This window comes from Rana temporaria, chromosome 4 (genome assembly GCF_905171775.1).
Source record: "Rana temporaria chromosome 4, aRanTem1.1, whole genome shotgun sequence".
NCBI lineage: Eukaryota > Metazoa > Chordata > Amphibia > Anura > Ranidae > Rana > Rana temporaria.
The window spans coordinates 205,818,250-205,832,947 of NC_053492.1; the positions used below are offsets into that span (position 1 = coordinate 205,818,250).

The following is a 14,698-nucleotide window of genomic DNA, read 5'->3' on the forward strand; positions in this document are numbered from 1 at the left end:
GTTATAACCCGTCAGTTTTTTTTTTTCACCATCTGTGTCCCATTGCAGAGATTTACCTTCACTTCCTGTCCCATAGCCGAACCGGAAGTGAGAGGAAGTCACTGCAAATGAAGGGAATTTCTTGGGGACCCCCAGGTCAACAGAACTAGTGTCCCCATTGGAAGATTTCCCCTCTATTACTTTTCTGGGGACAACCCAAAAATTTAGATTTTTTTTTACTTTTAATAATGATAAATAGTACAAATAGAGAGGGTGAATGTCCCTAATGAGGACACAGACAGCAATAAAAACCGACAAAACCGAAAAATCCTTCTCCACTCCAAAATGAATCTTACGCCACATACACACGACCATTTTTCATGATGTGAAAAAAAAATAAAAAATGTAATGTCATTAAAACGATCGTGTGTGGGCTCCAGAGCATTTTTCATGATGTGAAAAAATGGCCATTAAACATTTAGAACATTCCCCTTTTTTTTCGCATAGTTTTTCACGTCGTAAAAAAATGGTCGTGTGTAGGCTTTAACGAAGTGAAAAAAACACTCATGCTCAGAAGCAGGTTATGAGATGAAAGCGCTCGTTCTGGTAAAACTAGCGTTCGTAATGGAGATAGCACATTCGTCACGCTGTAACAGACTAAATAGCGCGAATCGTCTCTCACAAAAACTTTTACTATCAAAAACAACCCCAATGGTGACACCATCCGAATGGAACTTCCCCTTTATAGTGCCATTGTACGCGTTGTACGTCACCGCGCTTTGCTAGAGCATTTTTTTTTCCACGATCGTGTGTAGGCAAGGCAGGCTTAACAAAACATTAAAAATGGTCGTGTGTACGCGGCATTAAAGCATAATAATCTCATAAATACAGATTGGTTTGTGTAAATTCCTTCTTGTAAGTTCCTTCGAGTACCATTTATACCGAGTGAATAATTTCTGTTGTACTGTTAAAACGTAAAAGTATTTTTCTAAATATACCTATTCATTCTTAATTCTATAATAACACTAATAAGTTACAGTGTTCTCACCAATCACTGGTTTCACATTGTGAAATCTTTGATCTAGTTCATCGTTCTTTAGGTGAAGATGATCATTTGCTGTTGGACTGGTGGACATGGATACATCTACGATAGCAGGAAAATCTTCCTGGTTAGGTGATGGCTCGTCTGAGTTTACCGTGCCATACGACTGACTTGGTATATCACTTTCCTTTAAGAGAGGCTCATGCTCTTGATTTAGTGACTGTGTGGAATCCCGTGGACCATCATAAAACATAAAAATGACCATGAATTGTATCAAAGTCCATAGAACACACATGAAGATCTGAAAAAAAAAAAAAAACATTAAAAATAAAACTGCAGTCCAATTTTGCAATCAAAAACATTACACACTTACTTTCTGCATGTTATGTTCTTAAAGGACCACTCCAGCAAATAATAGTTTAGTTTCTTTGTAATGCCAGTCAGTTCTTATGATCTTCTTGCCATAATTCTTAACCGTCTCCACATTTAGGCTACTTTCACACTGACGAAGGTGCCCTTTGCGTGGCTCCGAAACGTTGTACTTTCTTTGTGTTGTGATCATGCAATAAACCATCCGTTTGGACGCTATTTACGTTGTTCCATGGTGTGCTGGCAAATATTTATACTGTAACGTGCACCAGTATCCAGCTGGTTGTTGCTACGAGCACCCAAACCCAAGAGCTTATCCAGGAATGTGCGCGATGGAAATATGAAGTAATACTTTCACACTGAAGCGCTGGGTGCGTCGGCGCTAAAGTGTCCCTATTTTTAGTGCCGCTTTACCATTGTTTTTGCCGTTATTTTTGGCCACTAGCGTTGTGTTTTTAACCTCCGCTAGTGGCTGAAAAAGGGTTAAACCCGCCCGCAAAGCTTTTGGAGACGCTGCCCCATTGATTTTAATTGGCAGGGGTGCTGTAGGAGCGGTATTATTCACCGCTCCTACAGCGCTTCAAAGATGTGGCTGGCAGGACTTTTTTTTACTGTCCTGCCAGCGCAATGCTTTCACACTGGATATAAAGGAGCGGCTCTTTGCAGGCACTATTTTTAGCGCAATAGCGCCTCAGTGTGAAAGCAGCCTTACTGGAAAAACTCTCCTTACTGGAGAGTTTTAGGTGTTCACACACATTGTTGTGTGTTCCAATGGATTCTTCATAAAATGGAATAAAGCATCCAGGCAGGAGGAATAGGAATTTCTTACAATGGTAGGTTTGCAGACTCCTAGCTCCAACACAGGGCTCTTACCAATACCGTATTTATCTTCATATAATGCGCCCCGGCGTATAGCGCACACCCCCAACCTAGAAGGAAAATTCATGGAAAAAAAAAAATACTTCCAGTTTGGATGCCCCTCGTCGGTGTCTTGCACGGCGTCCATCGGCGGCCTTGTCCGGCGGCCTTCTGCGGCCATCGTGGTGTCCTCCCGCTGTGTTTTTCAGCCGATCCCCGCTTCCCGCGCTGCGTTTGAACCACTCCGCCGACATATACCGAGCGCAGTAGACTCGGGCACGCTCGGCTCCTCTCGCGTAAAGGACGTACAGGACATGACCGCGAGCGGAGCCAAGCCTGCCCCAGTATACCCGAGTGTACTGTGCTCGGTATATGTCGGCGGAGTGGTTCAAACACAGCGCGGGAAGCGGGGATCGGCGTATAACCCGCACCCACGATTTTCCCCTGATTTTCAGGGGAAAAAAGTGTGTGTTATACGCCGATAAATACAGTAAAAAAACCTGCCAGGGGGTAGAACCCTTTAGCATCCATCAAATTCAAAACGAATATAATTTTGGATGGACAGACCCTTTAAAGCAGTGGTCCCCAAACTTTCTAAGTAAAGGGCCAGTTTACTGTCCTTTAGGCTTTAGGAGAGCCAGATTGTGGCCAGCAGGGGTAGAAAATGCCCCAACATCCGTGCCCCATTATCGGTTTTATTAAGGGAAATAGTGCTCAGTTCTTGGTATCAATGGGAAGAATAGTGCCCTATTGATGGTGTCAGTTTGGGGAATGGTGCTTGATCACTGGTGTCAGTTGGGGAAATGGTGCCCCATGAGCCAGATAAAGTCAAACAAAGGGCCACATCAGGCCCATGGGCCACAGTTTGGAGACCACGGTCTTTAAGCGGAGTTCCACCCAAAAATGGAACTTACGCTTTTTCTGAACCCCCCCTCCGGTGTGGCAGGGGGGAGCAGATACCGGTTTAATACAGGTACTGTATTTGCTCCCATTTCCAGGCATAGATAGCCGTATTATCTGTGGGTATCTACGCCACTTCCCGTCACCACGCCCCCACTGCAGAAGGACCATTTTGATCGGAAGCTTTTTCGTAATGGGCGGTATGCTTTTGGTTTCTTTAGGGAAACCAGAGTGTAAGTGCGGAACACCGTGAAAAGCCCATGCAGATGGAATTATCAGTAAGAATTTAACCCAACATCCCAGCACTGCAGGGCAAGAGTGCCAACCACTTAAGCCGGCCATAGGCAAATCAAAATTTGGCCAGCTCAGCAGGAACCAGCCGAATTTCCATCCATCTACAGGCAGGCTGGTTGTACTTAAGTTGATCCATCTTTTTTTTTTTTCTTTCCCCTGAACACTGCCAGAAGAGACCATTGTATTCTGCCTGTGGGGAAGGCTTCCTGCCGGCAGAACACAATAGCGCTGCGGGAGGGAATTTCCAAATTCCCCCATCAACACAGTCATTGTTGATGGGGGGTATTTGGCAATTTTATTTCCTTTAACCCGTGGTTGTAGGAAAGAAAATTGCATAATGTAAGGCCTCCTTTAGCTACCATATTGAGACCTGTGGATCTCAGGATAAAAGTATTAATGTGCTTATAACAACCAGCAATCTGTTCTCATGTAATAATGTGCAGTGTGGATGGGTGGAATGTACTTTCTTTGGTGGATTGTTTGATGCAACGCCCAGCACATGTTTAATGTGTAAATGAAATTCATATGGAGATCGGGTGTAACCTTCGCTTCTAAAATCTTTCGATGAGACGAGTATTCGTGCAAGCTGCATTATTTAACCCTTCCCGCTGCTTGTGGCAAATAGAATTGGCATACAGAAGTCTGTTGCTGTTAAACTATCTTGACATTTTTAAGGGCTTTCATCACTAGGTGACATTTTATGTGACTGTGAAAAAGGTAAAACTTTCTTGCATATCTACAAGTTACTAGACGCAGCAGAAGCAAGAATAGTGGCGACGAATATACTAGACATCGGTCTAGCTTCACGTGAAGAAAAAGTGCGCGGTGATGATTTTTTATTTGTGAATGCAGTTATGTCTTTAAAGATTTAATTTTAAACTGAAACTGCTTATGTACTGTAAACCCTTCTAGCAGTCCTAGCTCTGGTGTAATGGGCTCTTAAAGTGGTACTGAACTCTTGTTTTCTTTTTGTTTTTCTTTAAAGATAACATGTTATACTTGCCTGTTCTGTGTAGCAGCCCAGATCCTCCTCTTCTTGGGTCCCTCTTCGGTGCTCCTGGCCCCTCCCTTCTGTCGAGTGCCCCCACAGCAAGCATCTTGCTATTGGGGGCACCTGAGCCGCAGCTCCCTGTGTTCATTCAGACGCTATTCGTCCCCGCTCCTCTCTCTCCTGATTGGTTAGCTGACTTTGACAGCGGCGGGAGCTAATGATGCCTCTGCTGTTTCTCAGCCAGACGTCCAAGACACTCGTGCACATCACTGGATAGATATGGGGCTCAAGTAAGTATTAGGGGGGCTGAGGGGGAGTTGCTGCACACAGTTTTTTTTTATTCTAGAGGCATTGAATGCTGTAAGATGGGGGGGGGGGGGGGTTCTCGCCTTGAGTTTACCTTTTGTGCTTTCTCTTTCACTGAACTAAATTGGGTCAGTCTAAAATGAGTTCTCTCTGCAAACAAGGAGACAGTCCTCACATGTCCTGCTGTCGGTGCCACCAAATGTACTGATGAAAAGCCATCATCCTCTAAAGCAGGGGTCCTCAAACTTTTTAAACAGGGGGCTGGTTCACTGTCCCTCAGACCGTTAGAGGGCCGGACTATAAAAAAAACTATGAATAATTTCCTATGCACACTGCACATATGTTATTTTGAGCCCACCGTCATTTCAAGCCATCATTGCAAGCCCACCCTCACTGTCATTTCAGACCATCATTGCAAGCCCCTCCTCATCACCATTTCAAATTCAAGCCATCATTTCAAACCCCGCCCCCCCCTCACCATTGCAAGCCCCTCACGATCATTGCAACCCTCCCCCTTCATCATTATAAGCCCCTCACTGCAACCCCCCCCCCCCCCCCCGACAATCATTAATTGCAAACCGATCATGATCATTGAAAGCCCCCCCCACCTCACCATCATCATCTCATTGCAAGCCCCCCTCGCCATCATCATTGTAAGCCCCTCATTGCAAGCCCCCCTTCACAATCATTAATTGCAAGCCGATCAAGATCATTGCAAGCCCCCCCCAATCATCATTACATCAACATCATCATCAGCCCCTCATTGCAACCCCCCCTCACCTTTGCAAGCCCCCCTCACCATCATCAGCTCCTCATTGCAACCCCCCCCTCACCATTGCAAGCCCCTCATTGCAATCCCCCTCCCCACCTTCATCATTACATCATCACCCCCTTATTGCAAGCCCACCATCATCATCATTTCATCATCATCTCATCAGCCCCCCCCCCCACCATCATCATTTCATCATCATCAGCCCCCCCCCCACCATCATTACATCATTATTTCATCATTATCAGCCCCCCTCACCATCGCAAGCCCCCCCCTCACCATCGTAAGCCCCTCACAGCCTTTCTCTTTACTGTGCCAAACTGCTGTCACGGTCCCGCTGTGTCTTGGTCCCGCTGTGTCACGAAGCTCACAGTGTTGGTAACAGTTCTGGCGCGTTGTGATAAATGTCCCGCCCTCCTCCTCCTAGACCAGCTCGTGTGATAGACAGAACACTGGCTCTATCACACGAGCTAGTCTAGGAGGAGGAGGGCGGGACATTTATCACAGCGCGCCCGAATTGTTAACACTGTGATCTCCGTGACACAGCGGGATCGCTGTGTTACAACCTGCCGTGTAACCAGCATTGCCTGTCAGGGTCGGGTGGGTCGGTTAAAAGTCATCCTCGTCTAGTCTAATGTCTAGTTTGAGGGGTCTTTTCAGGTGGAAAATGGTAACCTCCGGATTTACCTTTAGTTTTCACCACTTCACAAAAAGGTTAAAATTTAAAAAACCTACACATATTTGTTATTTATTAAAGCAGGGTTCTGCCGAAAAAAATATTGAAAGTCAGCAGCTACAAATACTTCAGCTGCTGACTTTTAATATTAGGACACTTACCTGTCCTGGGCGCCCGCGATGTCGGCACCCGAAGCCGATCTCTCCCTCGGCTCTCCATTTTTGGGTGGAACTCCGCTTTAACGCAATACAATTTTAACTTTGATATTTACTAGGAATTTTGTATATTTTGCCATGTATGAATCCACTATTAATGATTTTAGTGTATTTTTAGCGAAAATATTGTTTTGATCAAATAATGCGGGGGCCTAAAAAAAAAAAAAAATCAGTATCACCTTCATTTTATTACAGAGGTCATATGCTTTTTAGAAAATATATGGTTTGGGGGTCTTTTACAAACTTTGAAAGCTGTAAGTGAAAAATAAAAACCTACTGATTTTTTGAGAAATTTTTGGGTACGTTCGATTTTCATTATTTTTCAAAAAGGCGTGATGTAAAAATGTTAATTGTTTGTTTATTAACTCCATACAGGTTAAACTTTTATATTTAGTAGGGATTTAGCAGGAATGTTGTCAAATTATGTGTTTTTATCTGCTAAATAATGGTTTTAGTGTATTTTTTGTGAATATAATGATTTTATAAACATTTGCGCAAATACCACTGGGTTTTTGGGGTCTTTCAGAAATTCTGAAAGCTGTAAGGAAAAAAATGAAAACCTTTCAGACTTTGAGGGAAATTGGAATATTTCCACTTTTGCATCCATTACATTTTCACCATTTCGCAAAAAGTATTTGTTATGTATTAACTAAATACAGATTAAGCTTTTATATTTAGTAGGAATTTTGAAAAATTTGCTGTGTATTTATTTGCTAATCCTCATTTTAGTGGATTTTTTGCAAAAATACTGTTTTGATAAACATTTGCACAAATATCACTGTGCCCTAAAAATAAGCGGTGCCTTCTTTTTACTCTACAGGTCATGTGCCTTCAGAAAAAAATATGGTTTGGGGGGGGGGGTCTTTTACAAACTCTGAAAGTTATAAGTAAAAAATAAAAAGCAAAATAAATATTGCAAAAATGGTCTGGCCACCCGAGTAAGAATGGAGCACAGGGCCTGGCAGCGAAAGGGTTAAACGCGAACAAAGCTATCACAAGGAGTGGTGATATGCAGATATGTCTAGGTAAAAGGCCTCGGTTATTTCAACTGACTCACAATTTTAGTTGCCTAATATCACTTTAATAGTTTTAATTCTAAACTAAACTAATTTCAAAGATTCCACTACTTTTTCTGAGCTTTAACAAGAGACAGGTCATTGATTCCCTTGGAACGTCTTGTGAAAAGGCAATAAGAATTACATCACATATTAAGAAATGCTACATTTTGTCCATACAAGGCAACTGCTGTTCTGTGTGTTCTATACAAATTATCAACATCAGATAAGTCAGATAACCTTTGTAATAAATTCACCTCAAAAGACTTCTTAAAGTGGAACATCACTCTCTCAAATCAACATTGACTATTTTTAATCCTCATGCTACTAGCATTAGTAAACAGCTAGAAAAAAGTCTATAATATTCACTTGTTTTACAATTTTGTTTTACATTTCTTTAGTTATATCCTGGTTTCGAGGCCTAGGCAAATTAGGTTAACTATCCCAGGAAGTTTTCAGGAGGGGAAGATGGGTTTTCTCAGCTAAGCAGACCCTCCTGCCTGCATGCCCGAGATAAGGGCAGGTGGATTCAAGGAAGTAAATGCTACATGAATCATCTGCCCTTACTCAAGATGGCCAAGATCTGTTTGATTGCTACTATATAATGATTTCTTATTGCACAAATCCTTTCAAGGCTATGGTCACTCTATCTATAGACTGGCGGATAGATCAGGAGAACAGGGAGCTACCTGTCATCTGCATTGCCAGGACCTGATGGACCGAAGCATGCATGCTTGTATATACTACCCTAAAGCTTTTCCTTACGTCTTTTGTGAAAATGTAGGTGTCTAGTTGCCACAAAGGCACTCTGTTTTAATAACCGTCCTCGGATAATTATTTATTTTAGCATTTATTTCACACTCCAATCACAAAAAAAAGAAAAAAAAAGGCAGCTTGTGTGGCTTAGGCCGCGTACACACGACCGGTTTTCTCAGCAGAATCCAGCAAGAAACTCGATGGGAGACGTATTCTGCCGAGAAAACCGGTCGTGTGTACACTTTTCGCCGAGAAACCCATCAGGAAACTCGTCGAGCCAAAAAGAGAGCATGTTCTCTATTTCCTTGTCGGGCAATGGGAAAATTTGGTTTAGACGAGTTTTTGGACAGCCGAACAAGGAACTCGATGGGGAAAACGATGTGTTTCGCCCGTCGAGTTTCTCGGACGTGTGTACCATCCTGCTCCTTCAAATTTTTGAAAAGCAATGATGATTTGACCCCACTAACCATTAAAGAAATTGAACGAACATTCTTAAAACAATTTTTTTTTAACAAAATCTAACTAGTGCATGGTCAGTTGTCAGGGATGGGGAGGTTTCTGTAGTTCAGTCAGGATAGCAGCCTAGGGTGACGGCGCTACTCCTTCATAGATACATTAAAAGACCCATTCACACCACTGTACTGTGGCAACTTGGTACATTCAGCCTGCCCAATAACAGTTTGTGGGTTCCTGCTGAACTGGCTGAGATTCGAACAGTGTATGGCCGGCCTTAGTGATGGTAGTTCTCATAAAGGATCCTTTTAGGCCTCGTACACACGATAGGTTAACCCAGTGTTTCTCAATTTCAGTCCTCAGGCCCCCCCAACAGGTCAGGTTTTCAGGATTTCCCTCAGATGAAAAGGCTGTGGTGATTACTAAGGCAGTGAAACTGATCAAATCACCTGTGCAAAATAATGGAAATCCTGAAAACCTGACCTGTTGGGGGGGCCTGAGGACTGGAATTGAGAAACACTGGGTTAACCAGAGGACAACGGTCTGATGGACCGTTGTCATCGGTCAAAACCAATCGTGTGTGGGCCCCATAGGTTACAGGCATACCCCACTTTAAGTACACTCACTTTACATACACTCGCGAGTAAGGACATACCTATGAGTGTATGTAAAGTGTCTCTCAAGCTAAAGCTGCAGCTGAGTAATCCGTGCACGGATAGTTCAGATTCCCTGCTACTTGGAAAAACACTCCCCGACACCCCCACTACAGTCCCTGACACCCCAATACAGTCCCTGACACCCCTACTATAGCCCCTGACACCCCAGAAGTGAAGAAAGGTATTGCTTCATTTTAAGTACATTTTCGTTTTACATACATGCTCTGGTCCCATTGTGTACTTAAAAGTGGGGTATGCCTGTATTTAACCATCGGTTAAAAAAAAGCCAACTTGCTTTAAATTTAACCGATGGATTCCTAACCGATGGGAAAAAAACGATCGTTCGTAGGCACAATCAATCGGTTAAAAATCCACGCATGCTCAGAATCAAGTCGACGCATGCTTGGAAGCATTGAACTTCGTTTTTTTCAGCACGTCGTTGTGTTTTACGTCACCGCGTTCTGACACAATTGTTTTTTTAACCGATGGTGTGTAGGCGCGACAGACCATCAGTCAGCTTCATCGGTTAACCTATGAAAACGCTCCATCAGACCGTTCTCATTGGATGGACTAATCGTGTGTACAAGGCTTTAGGGTGTGAAGAATTTAGCCAAATTTTTTTTTTTTTTTTTTTTTTAACATTGACTAGAGACTCAAGTCATCCAAAAAGGTTAAAACAACCTATTCCAACTACTTCTTTCAGAGCAGGCCTTCCCTGAACTCTCACCCCTTCCCAAGCTGAGCCTATAGTGGAGTCCTTCAACGTTTTAAAGACACATAACTTCACTTATACTTTATGGCTCATTAATGCACTGATACATATGATACAACAAATAATAGCAATAAAAAGAAAGAAACTCTTGTATTCTTACTCCAGGAGCAGAGAACTTATCAACATGGAATGGTCCAAGCTGGAAGGTGCAATATCTAAGGAAGATATTAAATGCAGGACCTGAAAAAACACATCAAAAGAAACAGTGTGAAAATACTTTAAACCGACATGACCAAGCACCAACACAATGATACAGTATTTTATCGAGTTCAACCGCACAGTTTACACCTGTCTCAATAGACTGCTTTTTACATCAGGCTTGCTGTGTTTTAGATGCAGCAAAAACGGTGCTCCAGCATCACAAGCAGCTATGTTACACCAGGATCACTGTGTTTTCTGGATTAATGATAAAGGGAACTGGCGTAGATTAGTGCTCTACAGCCATGCCTAGTTTAAAAAAACATAAGATACTAATTGGGTAAATTGTACTCTACATAATCATTTTAAGACTTTGTTTAGAAATATGGGTGATGTGTACCTTAAGTGCTGGTTCACACAGAGGCAACTCGACTTACAGCGCGACCATTGAAATCAATGGGTACAAGTTGCCTAGAAGTCGACTTGAAGTAGTACAGGAACCTTTTCTGAAGTCGGAGCGACTTCAGTAGTGCACATTAAGACGGCTCACATTCACTTTTTTAGTTAAGTGGAGAGTTTTCCATCCCCCGTATGTTCAGTATAGAACCTCTGCATTTACTCGCTAGTCCTCCAGTCCCCCCAATCAGACACCTCTCAGTACCATAAGATCTTCGAAGGGTCTCCGGGTTGGTATCACACTTTAATTAGTCAGATGCTGTATCCATGCAAGCAATCAACCCCCCAAACCTCCTTGAACTTAGTCAGAGCACCCCTGTTCAGGTATGTAGCTTTGTAGAAGGGCACTGCCTTATTGACCAATACTTTCCAAGAATGCATAGTTGGCGACACATTGCTCTTCCACAACAATATAATACGTTTTTTAGCATAGAATAGTAACAAGGTAAAGAGGGTCCGTATAGCCCTGGTAGTGGCCAGTGGCTACACTAAATGTAGAAGACATACTTCAATGGACATGGGGATAGAAATGGAACTGACTTCTGCGTGCTATTGACTTATTTCTTGCTAATTTAATACAAATGTATGTATTTATTTTATTGAAAATAAACTTAAATTTGAATGAAAAAAAAGAAATGGAACTGACTGGCCTGATACAAGAGGCAATGGCTTGCCAGTAGGGTTTGATTGATGGGCACTCCCAAAAGATGTGCAAAAAGTTAGCTACAGGTGAAGTACATCTCCAGCACTGGGAGTGCCGATTCACAAACATCCTTGCCAATCTAGCAGGGGTGAGATAGACTATATGTAAGAATTTGTAATGGATCAATCTATCCCTGCTAGATACAAGATACTGAAACGCAGTCCCCCACCTGTCGTCCCAATCATCTGTCCAGTCTCGGTGCCATAGCTTCCCAAGTTCTCCTGCAAGGCCCCAACAAGAGGTTTGTTTCCTAGAATAAATCTTTATATAGGCAAGAGACTGGTTTTGGTAGCGATTCACTGTGCGTCAACAGCTCTAGGTCACTGGGCTCAAGTTAAGGGGTCCCCCACCAAATTGTGAACAAAAAGCATGTCTTAATTGGATTACCTGAAAAAATGTGTATTAGGCAAATTATATTTCAATTTGAGTTCATCAAACGACAGTAAAGTACTGTTCGCTACAATGTGAAGCAAAATCTTAATACCATATTGGTCCACACTACCGGGTCCGGGGTAATCAAAAAAATGTGATAAATTGGGATTCCTTCACAGCGGTGTTTTAAGAGAAAATCTGGTTGCTCTAGATGAGCTCAATCCCTGAGCTACAACCCATGCCCTCATCACTGAGCGCATGGAGGATGTCAGTGGGTAAGAAGCTTTTTGACCTCTGTACACCAGATGGGACAACGCCTCGTAGGAGCCCACCAAGGCAGCCTCCAGGGACAAGGAGTCATCATCCTGGGGGACAGTCAGCTGGCGGTGGGCCACCGTCAACTGTCCGGCCAGAAAGTACTTGTAAAAATTTGGAACTGCTAGGCCCCCCCTCCCCCCATGGCTGCTGCAATATCGCCAATTTAAGGCGGGGAACACCTCACACAGGGTTGTTTATAGTTGAGTTTAGAGGCTTTTTCTGGAACCCAGAAAAAAATGCATTCAGAAGCTGTGCTTAGAGGCATTTCAAGCGGCTAAACGCGGTAGCTTGTGTTTAGTTTACAGACATTTTGCATTTTAACCCAAAAAATAATATATATACGCTTCTAGACGCAAAACGCAGCATGTAAACATGGCTAAACGGACGTTTTTAGACGCCGGTCTCTAGCTGTCAAGCTAAATCGTTCAGGAGAGGTTGAACAACTTCCTGTGTACATGAAGCCCAAATCATTTTACTGCCAGTGCTGTAAGGCCTCTTGCACACAATACTCCTGTTTGAGCATCTATTTTTTTAGCCGTTTTTTTTTTGTATGTATTTGTGAGCATTTTCATGCATATTTGATTCAGTGAGCTGTATTGTAAATCTATATATATATATATATATATTGAAAAGGCATATGCCTCCCCTCTCTATATCACCATTGTGCTTCTCGCATTCACCTGCTTCCGCCCAGGACCACTCTAAGGGGAGGATCAGGATGGAGACTGAAGTAGCTTATTTTGCTTTCAGCAAGGTAGGAATCGCAAGGGTTGTTTTACTAAAGGCAAATAGAATGTGCACGTTGCAAGTGCAGTAGCACTTATATTCCCCAAAGCTTAGCGAATGTGGTGAAGCTTCACTTTGTTATGTTAAAAATGAGCGCCAAAGTGCACATTCTATTTGCATTTAGTAAATCAACCCCGCAGACTCAGAAATCCCTCTATCCTTTAAGACCTGATTTTCAACAACCAACAACCATGCTGTTAAAGCCAGGGACTGGAATAGAAGACCTTGAGATAGCAGATCTGGCCAGGGATCATCTGCTAGAAGTTTAAAGTGGAGTTTCCATCCCCAAATTTTTTTTTCATTATTGTGCTCATTAGACCTAAAAAAGAAAAAAAAAATCTGGAAATGCCTGTTATGTGGTCCCACGAAATCTGCCTTTGGAATCACCTAGGATTCCGACATCTCCCTCTAATGCTCCTGGGAAATGTGTGTCATCATTTCCCAGGATGCAGTGCGCTACCCAACTATCACTCCCCATCCAAGACTTCCAGGAACGGTGTGGACATAGTTTTATAAATTATCTTTTTTGAATAACTATGCGGATCGGCAGCGGATTGTAAAATAGTAAGTGACCGGATTTATATTAAAAAAAAGCATGATGAAAGGACATACATTTAAAGGGGTTGTAAAGGAATTTTTTTTTCATAATAAGCATCTTTTACCTCCAGACATTCCTCTTTTCACTTCCTCATTGTTCGTTTTTGCTCAGAAGTTGCTCTATTTCTTCTCTGTTCTGTTCACTTCCTGCTTGTCTGATTTTACTGACCATCGCGAAGGGAGGCTTTACTGCGGTGGTCAGTAACATGCTCACCCCCTCCTGGGAACTACATCTGTGCAGCAGGACGCTCTCTACGTGTTAGAGACTTCAAGGAGGTATGAATTACTGGACGTGCCGCAATTCATACTGGGAAATGTAGTTCTTACATAAACGAGCGATGCAAACCAGGAAGTGAATGAGAGAACAGAAACTAGAACGCCAGAGGTGATATAGATGAAGGAATTTAATAAGTATTTACTCGTTTTTTAACAGAATCATTACACTATTCTGTCTGTCTACCTTGCAGACATTAATTTTAGGCAAAACATTTTTTTCCTTTACAACTCCTTTAAAAAATGCTAATTGTGGTTGGAACCCCGCTTTAAGTTTGTCTGTTAAAAACCTTCCCACCTTTGACCTCCTTGATGAATTAGTCCAGTGCCCCACCACTAGTCTTTCTTAGAAAGGCATACATGTGAGGTGCCGTTTACAGGCAGCTTCTGCTATGCAAGCCTTTAGCCATAAGATTCTGCACATTTGTATGGAGCCACGAGCCTTTCTGGATGTTTGTCTCATGACATCTAGAGCATGTACACAAAAAAAGCAGAGCAGAATGTAAATGGTGTAATTAATCTGTAATAGCACAATCCTGACAAACAGGGTCACGTTAGTCATTTGTTGTCCTAGTGCAGTTTGACATACAGAAATAGAAGAAAAAGCTGGTTGCATGACTGGGCCTGTCAGGTTAGACAGCTTTTAAGGTTAGACAGCTTTTAAAAGCATCTCAAAAATTCTATCAACAGAAACTTTGAACAAAATAAACATCTTTACTAGGTACAGTGAAATGTTTGTATAGGCAAGGTCAACCACAGGAATACTCCACTTCTTTGTAAACTCTTTTTCCACTGGCTAGGGCTCAGCAAAGATTTTTGGGGAGTGCAAATCCATTCAGTAGTGACCCAATCAACATAGACTGCACATGCTATCTATTCATAGAGGGAATGTTTTGCAAGTTTCTTTAGGTCTCTTTTAGCCCAAAAGGGCCCGGCGAGACCGAGGAGGCTCAACTCATACAAT

The 14,698-nt window shown here is 42.6% G+C and overlaps 1 protein-coding gene across 1 annotated transcript in view; it reads right to left on the bottom strand.

Annotated features, from left to right (window-relative positions):
* The window catches only part of LOC120936946 (major facilitator superfamily domain-containing protein 8-like), a 61,170-nt gene that overhangs the window by 22,614 nt on the left and 23,858 nt on the right, over positions 1–14,698 (bottom strand). Inside the window, exons 6-7 of the mRNA XM_040349777.1 lie at positions 10,192–10,271; positions 1,028–1,322 (exon numbers count right to left, since the gene is read on the bottom strand). Coding sequence (XP_040205711.1) covers positions 1,028–1,322; positions 10,192–10,271 — 375 coding nt within the window. The remainder of the gene's footprint in view (positions 1–1,027; positions 1,323–10,191; positions 10,272–14,698) is intronic.